Source organism: Musca domestica, unplaced genomic scaffold, assembly GCF_030504385.1.
Source record: "Musca domestica strain aabys unplaced genomic scaffold, Musca_domestica.polishedcontigs.V.1.1 7, whole genome shotgun sequence".
Lineage (NCBI taxonomy): Eukaryota > Metazoa > Arthropoda > Insecta > Diptera > Muscidae > Musca > Musca domestica.
The window spans coordinates 10,590,079-10,605,871 of record NW_026712383.1 but is presented as its reverse complement, the minus strand read 5'-3'; the positions used below and the strand labels follow the sequence as shown (position 1 = coordinate 10,605,871).

General features: G+C 34.3%; 1 protein-coding gene across 2 annotated transcripts; it reads left to right on the top strand.

Moving 5' to 3' along the window:
• Nucleotides 1–13,166: 13,166 nt before the first annotated feature.
• LOC109612856 (uncharacterized) lies at nt 13,167–13,977 on the top strand. 2 transcript variants are annotated; one of them, XM_020037294.2, is made up of 3 exons: nt 13,167–13,420; nt 13,556–13,723; nt 13,792–13,977. In XM_020037294.2, exons 1-3 carry the CDS (start codon nt 13,289–13,291, stop codon nt 13,945–13,947), a joined length of 456 nt encoding a protein of 151 aa, XP_019892853.2. In that variant the 5' UTR covers nt 13,167–13,288; the 3' UTR covers nt 13,948–13,977. The 2 variants fall into 2 exon arrangements, with proteins under 2 accessions (XP_019892853.2, XP_019892852.2); XM_020037293.2 differs by having other exon boundaries at nt 13,167–13,492.
• The last annotated feature ends 1,816 nt before the right edge of the window (nt 13,978–15,793 follow it).

Here is a 15,793-nt window from a genome sequence, read left to right as displayed (position 1 = left end):
CAGACATCGAAGCTATATAAAAATCTGAACCGATCTCGATAAAAATTGACAGAGGTATTTTCGAGCTGTATCTGATCTCGGGTATCAAATATTATGCATATTACGCATGTGAGGTACTTTAACACCAAATCGGATTAAATATATATGGAAGCTAATCTGAACCGATATTTACCAAAATTGAAGTACTTTCTAAAATGAATACAGCCGGAATTACCCATAATTCTGTGCATTCGGGCTTATGTTAGCCATTTGGTGCACAATAACCCTGATATAGGATAAATATATATATGGGTGATATATCCTAATCTGATCACATCTCGATACAATTTGGCAAATGTATTTTTGAGCTCCATATGTTATCTGGTACCAAAGATTATTGTTGTGGAGTGCATATAACGCATGTCAGGTTCTTAAACACCAAATCGGATAAATCAGCTATAGCGATATCTGAACCGATTTGATTTACTTGCTTCTAGACTGAATTCGGTCAGATGTGCCAAAATTCAGATCACTGGACAAATATTAGCCATTTGGAGCACAATTAACTTAAAATCGGTTGAAGATATATTTGACCTGATCTAGATAAAATTTGGCAGAGGTATTTCTGGGCTAATCTGGTATCTGGTACCAAAGAACATTGCTGTCGAATGAGGGTCTTAAACAGCAAATCGGATGAAACCTATATATGGGAGTTATAGGTATATCTGAACCGATTTTCTGCGAATTCGATGTATTTGTTTCTAGACTGAATTCCGTAGGATGTACCAAAATTCAGGATATATCCAAATCTGAACCAATCTTGACAACATTTGATACACTTATTTCAGATCTGTGTCTGATATCTGGTACCAAATATTTTTGTTGTGGAGTGCATGCTACGCATGTGTGGGAGTTTTACACCAAATCGGATGAAACATATATATGGTAGCTACAGCTATATCTGAACCGATTTTCACCAAATTTGATGTACTTGCTACTAGGCTGAATTAGGTCGGATGTGTCAAAATTCAGGTCAGTTGCACTGATATTGGCCATTTGGTGCACAAATAAACCGAAATCGATTGAAGATATGTGGGAGATATATCTAAATTTGAACTGATTCTCACCAATTTCAATAGGGTTGGTTCTTGGGCCATACAAATATTGTTTGAAAATGTCATCTCAATCGTATAATAAATGCGACCTGCATTTTGTTCACAAAAATACATGGACAGACGGACTGACTGACATGCATAAATCGACTCAGAAAGTGATTCAATGAAGATCCTCAAAAGTAACTATAAGTCTATCTCGCTTCCTTCTCCATGTTACAAACAAATGCACAAAGACATAATACCCTTACCACTATGTGGTGTAGGTTATAGAATTTTTTTCAATGCATACGTTTTGGTACAAAAGATGATAACTTCCAAATTATAAAGTGACTACTTGCATTTTCACTAAAATATATCGCAAACACATTTCCACACCTGACAAAAGTATCATGTGTGCCTATCTTATTTTCCAACAGTGTATGTTTTACGTATGTATATATTCTGCTTCCCGCTACCATCAACCACGAGGCAAGACGGAAATGTCGTTTGCGGTTGACCTGTGAATAATTACCGTTGAGGAAATCTGCCGCATGGTGTCATGAAAAGTGAATTGTTTAAACAAATTACAATTAACGAGTCCGTTTAAATAAAATCCACTGACCAAAAAGGGACAGGAAATTAATTTAAGGCGCAAAGGAAACGATACACAAACAATACAAATAGTGTGTAAACATTTTGGTTTTGCAGGTGGATTTGTTCTCTTTGAGTGCCCAGAAATGTTGTTAAGTGAAATTGAATGAAAAAAGATTTCTGTAAAAGGGGTATTAAAGGACAGGATCTAAAGAACTGGTTTTGAATGAAAACCTTTTGTAAGTGGTATAATATTTAAGGATTGAATAAAAATTTATTATACCCTCAAAATTTGGACTCCGACTGTATTCCAATTTTACACATCCCAATATTATTATACCCTACACCACATAGTGGTAAGGTTATTATACCTTTGTGCATTTGTTTGTAATACGGCGAAGGAAGAGAGATAGACCCTACTACTTTTGAGGATCTCTTTCTCAGTTAATTTATGCATGTCAGTCTGTTCGTCCGTCTGTCCATGTATTCTTGTGAACAAAATGCAGTTCGCATTTATTATTCGATTGAGATGAAATTTTCCAAACATTATTTCTCTGGCCCAAGGACAAACCCTGTTAAAATTTATGAGAATCGGTTCGAATTTAGATGTAGCTTCCATATATCTTCAACCTAATTCGTGTTAATTGTGTCAGTCTAGAAGCAAGTACAGATACAACTCAGAAATACCTCAGATTTGGATATAGCTCCCATATATATCTTCAACAGATTTCGGGTTAATTGTGCACTAAATGACCAATATCACTCTAAATGACCTGAATTTTGGCACATCCGACCGAATTCAGTCTAGAAGTAAGTACATCAAGTTTGGTGAAAATCGGTTCAGATATAGCTTTAAAAAAGCTTAAAAAAAAAATGTATCTGATTTGTTATAAATTCGGAACATCTTGTTATATCTATAAACACAAGTTCTGGTGTACCATATTGCCGATTTTCACCAAGCTTTGGTCATCTCAAATTTTATATAGCAGAATTTTCGTCTATATTAATAAAAGAGTAAAGTAATTGAGTGACTGACTGACTGACTGACTTAACGATTCATAAACCCCCAGACCAAGCGGCTAAAGCTAACCTAATGAGGGTTGGATGAGGGTCACTTTTGGTCTGAAGGTGTCAGGTAAGGCTGGGTTTTTGGAAATTAATGCTAGAAAAGTACGAAAAGGTACTAAATATGTTACCCTTTGTATTTTAAGAACCAGTAGAGCTAGAACTCTTGAATTTGTATGAGAGTCAGTGATGGAGTATATGTTGGATGTACCATAGGGTTTTTGGAAATTTGCACTATAGGTGCAAAAGTACTAAAATGTACTACATTTGGTACCATTTCATGTGAACGATTAGAGCTAAAAAATTTGGAGCTAGAAATTTGGAATAGGAATTAAGATTGATGCGTAGGGTCGATTTAAGGAGGTAGTTTAGGAAGTGGTACTCATGTATACAAAAAGTAATGAACGGTACTAAAATTTGGCACAATTCGAATCTGGGGAAACGGATGGAGATGGAAACCTAAAATATGAAATTAACATTACTACGGAGTGTAGGATTGGGATATGGAGGTAGTTTGTGTACTTATGTGCACGAAATGTACTAAATGGAACTTAATTTGGTACAATTTTAATTTGGTTGAATCGATATAGCTGAAATGCTGAACATCAGAAATTAGATTATTATTGCATTGTAGGGCTGAAATATGTAGGTAATTTTGGAAACCAAATTTGCTACTATTTAAATTTTGGGAGTATAAGTAATGGATATTAAAATTTCTAACCCAAATCCAGTGGGTTCACTCATTCATATTTAAACGTACTGTTAGGGAGATGAGATTTGAAGGTAGTTTTGTAAATATGTATTAAAGAGTACCGAATGATAGTAAATTTAATTTTTGGGTAAGGGATTAAATGGAAGTCAAACATTTGGCATTCGAAAAATATTTGTTCCGTAAGTATTAAAATGCACTAAATTTGGTACCATTTTAAATTATGTGAAATTTGGTATGGAAATAGGATTGATATAAGCAGGTGTTTTTGGAAATCCGGAAATTTAATATGCAAGGTGGAGCAAAAGTAACCCTATTATCGGAAAATGCTATATATAAATTCTGCAGAGAATATTGCTGCTGGAGCGGAGGATATCCTGAAAGCGCCGTCGGTATCAGTCGACGGTTTTTACAGCGAATTTTGCTACGAGATTTGAAAATGCCCAAAGTCCAGATGGTGATGGCTGCTGACCGCCAATCGCGTCTAACATACGCTCAAGCCAACCTTAACCACCAACAAGAAGAATATGATTTTTCATCAAAAATAATTATGAGTGATGATGCCCACTTCTATCTTAGCGGGTACGTAAATAAGCAAAATTTACCCTTCTGGGGAACTGAAAATCCGTGTAGTCAACACCCGCTCAACGTCACTATATATATATATATATATATATATATATATATATATATATATATATATATATATATATATATATATATATATATATATATATATATATATATATCTATATATATAAATGTAAGTTGTGTTAGTTACTACGCTTATAACTAAAGAACCGCTGGATTAATTTTAACGATTCACACAAATTCGGAGTTGTCTACTCTCCGAAAAGGATAATATCCAAAAAAATCGCGTAAAAATGTGATATATTAACATTTTCATTTTGACTTTTCAAATGTACAATAGTAATGTTTTATTTTGCATGATTTTTTTCCATTTTGACTTACTTTTTTCTAATGTACATTTGTAGTGTTTTTTTATATTTTATTTTTGAATTCGAATATTTATACCAATTTATTTAATTGACTTGATTTCTTGAGAACTGAAATTGATGGCGGGTTACATGGAAGTGTAGTAGCGTATTATGTGGTGGCGAAACGGAATAGATGATATCGAAATAATTTAACGCGGTCACACCAAAGTTAAAAGATAATTACTTTTTCTAAATCGCTGAAAAATCATGAAAATGAGATCTCATTGCAAAAATCAAAAAAACATTTTCAATGGAATCGAATTTTAAAGTAATAGTACATTCTATTGACAAACTTTGTAAGGAAGGATCTAAAAACATTTGCTGTAAAAAATCAGCGAAAAAGTTGAAGACTTTTTCAATTTGTCATTCTTTTTTTTTGTCAATTTTTTTTTTTCAATTTGTATTATCATATTGAATTCAGTGGATTTTTTGTGAACAAAATAAAGAATAATTTTTCACTAAAAAATTAAATAAGTGCGAAATAGGATGTTAACTGACATCTACCTTTCAACTCCAGGGCCTACATCGTGGGTTAGCTGGAAGATGCGAACACATTTAAACAAACAAAAATGACCGAAAAAGCTTAATGGGGCTCATTTCAAAGCGTGACAATGATCCGTCCAATGAGAGCTCAAAATGCAAAATTCTTTGGGAGAATAATAAGTAATATACCAATATTGAAATAAAAGGTGCAAAATAGTAGAGCGAATGGGACTTTTAGTAAGAAAAGGTTTTATATCCTTCCAGAAATTCTTACCAAACATTCAAAATACCTAAAATCACTTTTGCAGGTCTTTATATCGATCATAACTCACGGATAAGGGAACAACCCGATTTCATATTTATATAACCATCTATGATTTAAGTTATTTTTGGGGTCTTGGCCGGCCACTTTTTACATTTTTTGGCCCTTATTTGACATTTTTGTTTCTAAGGGGGTAGATAACCTCTTCGCATAAAATTTGAAATTTTCAGAGTAGGGCCCATATTGGTATTGACCACATTCATCAATTGATTTGGCTAAAAAATTTTATTTATGCCACCCTGGGGTAGGGAACCATCATACAGATAATTGCCACATAGGAATTTATTTAAGTAAAGTCCCCACATTGGAGTATCCCCAAGTCCACTTTCACATCTAATGTGTGGTCAGAAAAGAAAATTTTGTATTCTATTGAATTTATAACCCCCAAGAGAATATTGGTTGGGAACGTAGATTTGGGATGTGCATCCATATGAAATAAATTGTGGAAACATGAACAAATTACAAATATAAGAAAGTAGCACGGACAGAAGGACGGACGTACTGACATGTATAAATCAACTCAGAAAGTAATTCTATGGAGATCCTCAAAAGTAACTAAGGGTCTATCTCGCTTCCTTCTCCATGTTACAAAAAAATGCACAAAGACATAATACTCTTACCACTATGTGGTGTAGGGTATAAGAAGGAAAATCGAATTAGAACATGAATTGTCAAATAAAAGTCGTTAATCTACTTACCCGCCAATAAAAAGAATCGTCTTCAAATTTTCTAATGGAGGGTATATTAAGTTTGTCATTCCGTTTGGAACACCTCAAAATATACATTTTAAACCCTACAAAATATACATATTCTTGAACAGCATAAAATTCTATGTCGATTTAGCGATGTCCATCCGTCTATGGAAATCACTCTAGCTTCCGAACAAAATGAAATAGGTTGATCAAATTTTTCTCAAATGTGTATTATGTCTGCAGAACTTTTGGGATTGAAAATGTGTGGTGTAGGTCCACGTTTTGGTATAGCCACCATTTAATGGTTTTGGCATTTGAAGTTCCAGATGGATACTATAGCCTAAAACAGAAAATTGTCTGTGCAGGTCCACGTCTTGGTATAGTTGCCATATAACGGTACCTCCCAATATTTTGGTATTTTGATGATTGTTTCAAATTTGGTATTTGGTATTTGAAGTTCGTAAGTGATAGTACAGCCTAAGACAGACAATTGTCTAGCCCCCATATAACGGTACCTCCCGATATACGAGAAATGTGGTTAAAATCATCAAAATAACGAGCATCTGGGTACCGTTGGCATCGTGAACCTATATAGACAATTATCTTGAAGGGGGTAAAATACTCAGATGGAGCTCCTTGTGTGGAATTTTAGACAATTCCGTTGAACAATGTGTCTAAAATCATCGAAATATTGAATATCGGGGGGTACCGTTATATGGGGGCTATACGATATCCTGGACCTATATAGACAATTCTCTTTCTGGGGGTAAAGTGCTCACAAAGAACTCCTTGTGTGGAATTTCAGACAATTTCCTTGAAAAATTTGGCTAAAATCATCAAAATACCGAATATTGGGGGGTACAGTTATATGGGAGCTACACGATATTGTGGACCTATATAGATAATTCTCTGCCGAGGTATAAAGTACCCACAAGGAACTAATTGTGTGGATTTTCAGACAATTCCGTTGAAAAATGTGGGTAAACTCATCAAAATACCGAATATCGGGGGGTACCGTTACATGGGGGATGTACGATATTGTGGACCTATATAGATAATTCTCTACCGAGATATAAAGTACCCACAAGGAACTCCTTGTGTGGATTTTCAGACAATTCCATTGAAAAATGTGGCTAACATCATCAAAATACCGAATATCGGGGGTACCGTTATATGGGGGCTATACGATATCGTGGACCGATATAGCCCATCTTCGAACTTGACCTGCCTGCATACAAAAGGGAGATCTGTGCAAAATTCTAGCTTCCTATCTTAATTCGTTTAGACTGTAGCGTGATTACAACAGACGGACGGACGGACAGGGCTAAATCGTCTCAGAATTTTACGCTGATCAAGAATATATATACTTTGTTTGGTCTAAAATGATTATTTCGATGAGTTACAAACGGAATGACGAACTTAATATACACTCCATACCTTTTTTGGTGGAGGGTATAAAAATAATGAAAAAAATACTGCAATTTGGGAATCTTCCGGACCCAATGTCACAGGAAGTACGGGGTTTTCCCTAAAAACCTTCGGTAAATATACTTAATTTATGGGACATATGTTGGGCTAATCATGGATGGAGCCGACTACACAATACCTCTAACCACTCTGAATATTTGCCACAAACATTTCATTTCACAAAATTGATTGAGTATTTGAATAGTTTATAAATGTAAAAAAAGTCTTGTTTTTGTTATGACAGTTCATATGAAAGATTTATTTGACAAGTTCTGTTACAGAAAATGCAAAGATGGGAATGCTTGTTTCCAATGAATTTAGCTTCTTGATTCTACCATGTGCGTACCCGACTTCTGCCAATTTTGTATATGTATTAATTGTTTTGAAAAATGAAAAAAAAAATTATGATGATTAGAAGAAACGCATATTGTGCGCATTATATATATTAACCAGTTTCGTCATAGAGATTAAAAATTATATATTTAGGTTCCTATTTTTGAAATAGAATATACAGATACTTTATATACTTTTCACGTTATTTAACTTGTTTTAAAAAATAATTTGAAACAACTTGTTGTATATAATTTTCCATAATTCTGGCAGGTGGTAGGCATAACCTCAGAGCTGTATTTCTTTAGTTTTTACGAAGCTGTTGTACTTCCTTATTGTACCATGATTGGTTGGTTCAATTTATCATTTGTGCGAATTGAGCTGTGTCCCCATAATTTCACTATTTTGAAATTACATTTTTTCCTTCCTATTTTTTGTCGAATTATGATTTTTAATTTAATTAATTTAAAATTAATATAAAATAATTAATAATATAAATTAATGTTTAAAATTAATATAAGTGTACAATGAATTATATAGGTGCTATAAAAATAGTATGTATATCATAATGAAGTTAGCTTTAAAAAAGAAAATCGAATTAGAAAATGAATTGTCAAGTAAAAGTCGTTGTTCTACTCAACCGCCAATAAAAAGCATCGTCCTCAAATTTTCGTGCAAAAATATGTCTATAATTCCAAAAAGCATAAATCAAAATTTTCGTTAAAAATTAAAAAAATATATATTTTTTAATATGTACCTACTTCCATTAAACCATGGAAGAAATATACAGGTAGATGCATCAACGCTTGGGGACATTGCTAAGTCAAAAAATTTTAAATGTTATTTAAAAATAAGTAGATTTTTATTTTTATACCCTACAACACTATGTGTTGGGGGTATTATAAGTTTGATTGGGCCAGAATTTATGTAACACCTCGAAATATTGGTTTCCCATATAGGAAAGTATATATGGATCTTCCTAGCTCGCCGAGCTGAGTCGATCTAGCTATGTATGTCCGTCCGTCCGTCTGTCCGTCTGTCCGTCTGTCCATGTTAATTTGTAATCACTCTACAGGTCGCAATTAATGCCCGATCTTCACGAAATTTAAAATGTAGGTGGGGTTAATGTCAGAATAGAACCCTATTTCTTTTGGAGATGATCGCCAAAGGTTTAGGGGTTGAAATGGACCAAATACTGAAAAAATGTCGGATTTTGCAGTAGCTATACAGACCGCAATTATAGACCAATCGACGCGGAATTTCGCATGTAGCTAGAGTTTAGGGCGTGGAAGAAGCCTTCCAATTTGGGTGGTCATCGGATAATATTTAGCGTCTAAAATAGACCATATATTTTTTGTTGAAAAAATTCAAAATTTTTCATTAAACCGCGAATATTTTAAATCCAACAAATCGAATGTATAGCAAGATATGTGCGATATATATGTCTATTAAAGAAGATATGTTTGAAAGATCTCTTATATGTCGAGAACGGCTGAACTGATTTCGACAGAATCATTAATTCAGAATGGCCTCTTGGCAGGAAAGAAAAAACGTCTAAAAAAATCGCATAAAAATATCTTTCTAAAGATGAAAATATTGATTTTGTAAAATTTTCTCATATTTTTTCAATTTTTGTCATATTTTTGGCATATTTTCATTTTGAATTAAACATTTGGTAATATTTCTACAGCTAACAAAACTAAGTAGTTAGGATAGCAAGATATCATATACAGATCGCATTTATGGCCCGATCCTTACGAAATTTTGCATGGGGATAAAATGAGGGTCAGAATAGAAGCCTACTCTTTTTGGAGATGATCGCCATATATTTAGCGGTTGAAATGGACCAACAAAACTTCAAAATTGTCAGCAGGTCGTAATTATCGCCCGATCCTCACGCACATTTGAATGGGTGTTACCGGCCATTGCAAAAGCCAAGCAGTTTTGGATGGCCATCCAAAAATATTCAATGTGTGAAATAGTTTGCCAACTTTTGTAGACAAAATAAGAAAATGTCCATTCTAGTGACTTTTTGGAGAATTCACAAATACTGGAAAGACGCACTTCTGACTATTTCGTTAACGCCGATTTCGTTGCAGAATTTAGTCAAATGTCTGTATCTCATATAGATGCGTTTCAGTCAAAAACCAATAATAAATGTTAATCTTTTGCCACTTCTGAGAGATTATAGGTCTTTGGGAAATATTGGTTTCAGATCTAGGAAGACCATTTACGTGCAACATCTACAAATAAATTGGAAATGAGCAAATTAGTTAAAGTTGCTATTATTCGAAAATTAGAGAACGAAACCTGATGGTTTTCTTTTATTATTTGTCACAATATCTTGTGGAATTCTTTCGAGTATCTCGCCTATATACACTGTATCGTTTATTGTAGTGTTGTAGGGTATTCAACGGTCGGCCCCGCTCGACTGTAGCCTTTGCTTACTTGTTTTCTTATACGATGCCAGTCGGAAGTTCTTATTATATGCATTTTCAACAATTTTAACGATTTTGAATATTTATACCCTACACCACATAGTGGTAAGGGTATTATGTCTTTGTGCATTTGTTTGTAACATGGAGAAGGAAACGAGATAGACCCATAGTTACTTTTGAGAACCTTCATAGAATCACTTTCTAAGTCGATTTATGCATGTCAGTCCGTCTGTCCGTCCGTCCGTCCGTCCGTCTGTCCATGTATTCTTGTGAACAAAATGCAGGTCGCATTTATTATCCGATTGAGATGAAATTTTCCAAACAATATTTTTTTGGCCCAAGGACGAACCCTATTGAAATTGGTGAGAATCGAATCAAATTTAGATATAGCTCCCATATATATCTTCATCCGATTTCGGGTTAAATGTGCACCAAATGTCCACTATCAGTCCAAATTACCTGAATTTTGGCACACCCAACCGAGTTCAGCCTAGAAGCAAGTATATCAAATTTGGAGGAAATCGGTTCAGATATAGCTATAGCTCCCATATATATCTTTCATCCGATTTGATCTTTAAGTCCCTCACATTCCTACTATGCACTCCACAACCGTGATATTTGGTATCAGCTATTAGATGGAGCACAGAAATAGCTGTTTTAAATTTTATCGAAATCGGTTCAGATTTGGATATAGCTCCCATATATATCTTCATCCGATTTCGGGTTAAATGTGCACCAAATGTCCACTATCAGTCCAAATTACCTGAATTTTGGCACACCCAACCGAGTTCGGCCTAGAAGCAAGTATATCAAATTTGGAGAAAATCGGTTCAGATATAGCTATAGCTCCCATATATATATATTTCATCCGATTTGATCTTTAAGCCTCTCACATTCGTAATATACTCTTCACAGGAATAATATTTGGTACCAGATATCAGATAAAGCCCAGAAATAGCTGTTTGTAATTTTATCAAAATCTGTTCAGATTTGGATATAGCACCCATATGTATCTTCATCTGATTTCGTGTTAATTGTGCATCGAATGGCCAATATCAGCCCAAATTACCTGAATTTTGGCAAATCCGACCGAAACCAGCCTATAAGCAAGTACACAAATTTTAGTAAAAATCGGTTCAGATATAGATCTAGCTCCCATATATATGTTTCATCCGATTTGCTCTTTAAGTCCCTTACATTCGTAATATACTCTTCACAGGAATAATATTTGGTACCAGATATCAGATAAAGCCCAAAAATAGTCGATTTTAATTTTATCAAAATCTGTTCAGATTTGGATATAGCACCCATATGTATCTTCATCCGATTTCGTGTTAATTGTGCAACAAATGGCCAATATCAGCCTAAATCACCTGAATTTTCGTACATAAGACCGAATTCAGTCTAGAAGCTAATACGTCAAATTTGGAGAAACCCGGTTCAAAGATAGCTATAGTTCGTAAAATGCACGATAGATTTTGATTTTGTTCCAAATATCTCATAGAGCTCTGAAATGCCCTGTATAAACCTTTTTACGAGAGCTCTACTAAATATGCATAGTGGTGTAGGGTATCATATAGTCGGCCCCGCCCGACTTTTGAGCTTTCCTTACTGGTTTTTCATTCAAAATTGGTTTGAATTGTTGTTGAATTGAAATTGTTCTTGCGGCTGTGTCGATGCGACTACCTGTATTATTCAAACGCGTCTCAAACTAAGGGTGGGAATACATAAAGCACAAATTTTTTTGGTGGTCAACGAAGAAGCCAGCCGATGACTTAAGCCAGCCAAATATGCGCTTCATGTATTTCCAGCCTTATTCCCACTTATTTTTGTATTCCCACCCTAAATGCGAACATCCCTTTTACGTCGAATTGACAATATCTAAAATGGCGCCGTCAAGATATTTTGTGTAGCAATTTAATGTATTTCTAACAGCTGAGGTTCAGTTTTCGTATTTCCATTTCATACGTTCACACTTTTTTCAAAATCTGATAACATCTCAATAGTAAAATGTATATTTATAAATCGGGAATGGCAACCTGTTTCACAGGCAGTGAAATTTGACGAAGTAAATAACGGAAAATTGCAGAGATGGATATGCTTATTTAAAATGACTTTACCACCTTAATTCTAGCATGTATAATACTGTGAAATTTATTGTATTTAAGCTCGATTTTATTTACTTAAATCTAAAGCTCCGACGCCACGTTCCATGGTGGAGGAGGATAATATACATGCGGATTTTATATCAGTTAATTCGAGACGATGGTTCATAATTTTCACAGGTCTTCTATGTTAAAGTGAGAATGCAAAAAACGATTTTCTTACTGGCTAAAGTCATCGGCTGGCTTTTTCGCAAATGAACAAAGGAGCCTATGGCCGAAACCGAACTAATTCAACCGAAAACTCCTCTGTTCCTCTACGTAGAAGCCAAAAAAGCTTTTTAGGTACTTTCACCTTTAAGGTTTTTAGTTGGTGGAATTTGGGTAAGCTTGTATCCTAGTGCTTTCTGTTGCCTGATCAGGTATTCCATGATGGATGAACGTGCTGGACCAGGTCTGATATTGATTGGATCCGTAGGTTCAACAGTAATCTTGCAAAAATTGGTGTGTGCTTTCCCTAAAGATAGGGAAATCTGCAAAAAAATTTAGTGTCCAAAATTATTGAAATTGAAGATTTGAAATTAGATAATAATTTACAATCATTAATTGACTACACAATTAATGCACTGTGTACTGAAATAAATTTCACCTATATTCATAGTCAAAAGGTGAAAAAATAATTATCAAACGACGATTTGATGGAGCGGAGCAAAATGAACGATGGGCTTTCAAAAATATCTTATGTATATATTTTTGAATCGATGATGGTAATAGTCTTTTCAAATCTTCTTTTTATTTGGCCCCACTGTGCAGCGTGTTCATTATCCATTTCTAATTTTCCATTGGTTTAGCTGTTATTTTGCATTTTGTGTTTCTAGTTAGCAGAGCATTAACAAACGAGAATTACAATTTTTATTGTTAATAATATCATTAAATGAAATTATTTTTTTGACAAAACAAAATTGAAAAATATAAGTTAACATCGATTGGGTTTGCATTTCAAAGGTCATTTGACAAAATGAAGTCGTTGTGGATATTAGTACTTCTGGCCGTCTACGTTAAAATCTACGATACATCGGTTCGTTTTACAAATATAAAATGTGCAGCTTTTCATCCGGACTTCGCCACGTTTCAGCAATGTCAGCTCAAAGTAATTGCCCGCGGTGTTATTGGTTTAAATGTCCATGTGAAATTATGGCAGTTGCCAGTTAATAATATTTCAGTGAGAATTTGTTACAATTTTCTGAAAGAAAAAATAACAGTATTCAATTTTCTCAAATTCCAGGTTAATTTGGCTTTATTTAAAAAATTTAGCGGGTATAAGCCATTTCTATACAACATCACTGTAGATTTGTGTAAATATTTAAAAAATCCCAGAAAACATCCATTTCTTGACCTTTTCCATCGCGTTATTGTCAATGATTCGAATATTAATCATACGTGTCCCTATAACGTAAGTATTGTTTTGAGGTTATGTGGTGATGGAGGAAGTGTTAATATATTTTATTCGTCTTTTTTCAGCATGATATTATTGTAAAAAATGTATTATTAAATGAAAATAATTTTAAATATTTGCCATTGCCACGCGGAGAGTATCGTTTCGATTTAAAAGTTGCCGCATATAACGATTGGAAGGCAGATGTGAAAGCTTTTATCGATATAAGCAATGATTTGTAGAGAGCGATTAAAAATTTGTAAAAACAATTATTTAAAAATGTTTTTCCAATTACTTTTAGCTGGGAGTGATTATGATGCATTCCGACAATAAAGTTTGTGAGAATTGAATACCATATCACAACTAGCGATCACAAGAATCGGTCATGGTTCATTAAGTAGATTGCGCATAACCAGAGTCGGCCACTTTTGAAATTAAAATACTTATGTGTTTTCCTTTCCATATGAGTAATTCATAATTTAGATTCGGATGTAATCAGCTTGCCTTAATATATAGACCATTAGTGCCAGTGAATTTCCGACTCTATATCCCAAACTGAAGAGAGAAATATATAAACTTTAACAAGTTCGGCCGGGCCGAACTTTTAATACCCTCCACAATTTCGAAGGAACTTAAAATTTTTCAAAAAAAAAAAAAAGTTAAAAAGCAGTAACTTCGGCCGGGACGAAATTTGAATACCCTCCACCATTTGGAACAAATTTGGAAATTTTCAAATTTTTTTTTTTCAAAAATAAAATCCTAATAATAATTCTGTTAAAATTTTAAAAATACCGAATATAGCCGTTATATTGGGGTCTATACGACGTGGACCTACATAGGCATTGTTTGTCATAAGCCATTACCATATTCAAACTCGAAACTTGAAATAAACGGTGAATAATGTAGTTAAAATCATCCAAATATCGGAGGTACCGTTATATCGAAGCTGTGCGAAGACCTGGGCCAGCATAGACAATTTTCTGTCACAGGCTGTAGCATCTACGACAACTCAACCAATTTCGCTGGGTATTTTACCTAAAATCGTCAAAATACCGAATATAGGGAGGTACTGATGTATGGGGCCTATACGAAGACGGGGATCTGCACAGATAATTTTCTGCCTTAGGCTGTAGATTGCGTGATTACATTTCGAACTTCAAATACCAAATTTAAAACAATTACGGTGAATAATGTCGCTAAAATCATCAAAATACCGAATATTGGGAGGTATTGTTATATGGGGGCTATACGAAGATCTGGACCTGCAGACAACTTTTTTGCCATAGGTTGTAGTACCCATTAGGATCTTCCAGCACAAAATTTAAAACGATTCCAGTGTATAATGTTGCTAAAATCGTCAAAATACAAATTTTTTGGTTACAGGCTGTAGTACCCATTACGAACTTTATATACGAAATTTGAAAAAATTCCGGTGAATAATGTCGCTAAAATCATGAAAATGCGGAATATCGGGAGGTACCGATGTATGGGGGCTATACGAAGATCTGGACCTGCATACAACATTTTTTGCCATAGGTTGTAGTACCCATTAGGATCTTCCAGTACGAAATTTAAAACGATTCTCGTGAATAATGTTGCTGAAGTCATCAAAATACCGAATATAGAGAGGTACCGTTATATGGGGGCTACACGAAGACTTGGACTTGCATACAAAAATGTTTGTCACGGGCTGTAGTAAATCTTACGGACTTCAAATACGAAATTCCGGTACATAATATCGCTAAAATCATGAAACTACTGAATATAGGGAGGTACAGTTATATGGGGGCTATACGAAAACGTGGACCGACATGACCCATTTACGATCTTAATTTGCCTACTGGTAAACTATGCATGTATGCAAAATATTAGCCATCTATCTCAATTCGTTCGAAAGATAGCGTGATTACAACAGACAGATTGAGATAGCTAGAATTTTATGCTGATCCAGAATAGGGTCTATTATGTCTTTGACTATGACTTTGTAGGGTCTATTATGAATATTTCGAGGAGTTACAAACGGAATGACAAACCCTCCATAGAATTGTGGAGGGTATAAAAATACATTTCTCAAACATTCGGAAGCTT

Coding starts and splice junctions, on each gene's coding strand:
- LOC109612856 (XM_020037293.2), top strand. CDS start 13,289: ATGAAGTCGTTGTGGATATTAGTACTTCTGGCCGTCTACGTTAAAATC. Junction 13,493..13,555: donor TGCCAGTTAATAATATTTCA/GTGAGAATTTGT, acceptor CTCAAATTCCAG/GTTAATTTGGCTTTATTTAA. Junction 13,724..13,791: donor ATCATACGTGTCCCTATAAC/GTAAGTATTGTT, acceptor GTCTTTTTTCAG/CATGATATTATTGTAAAAAA.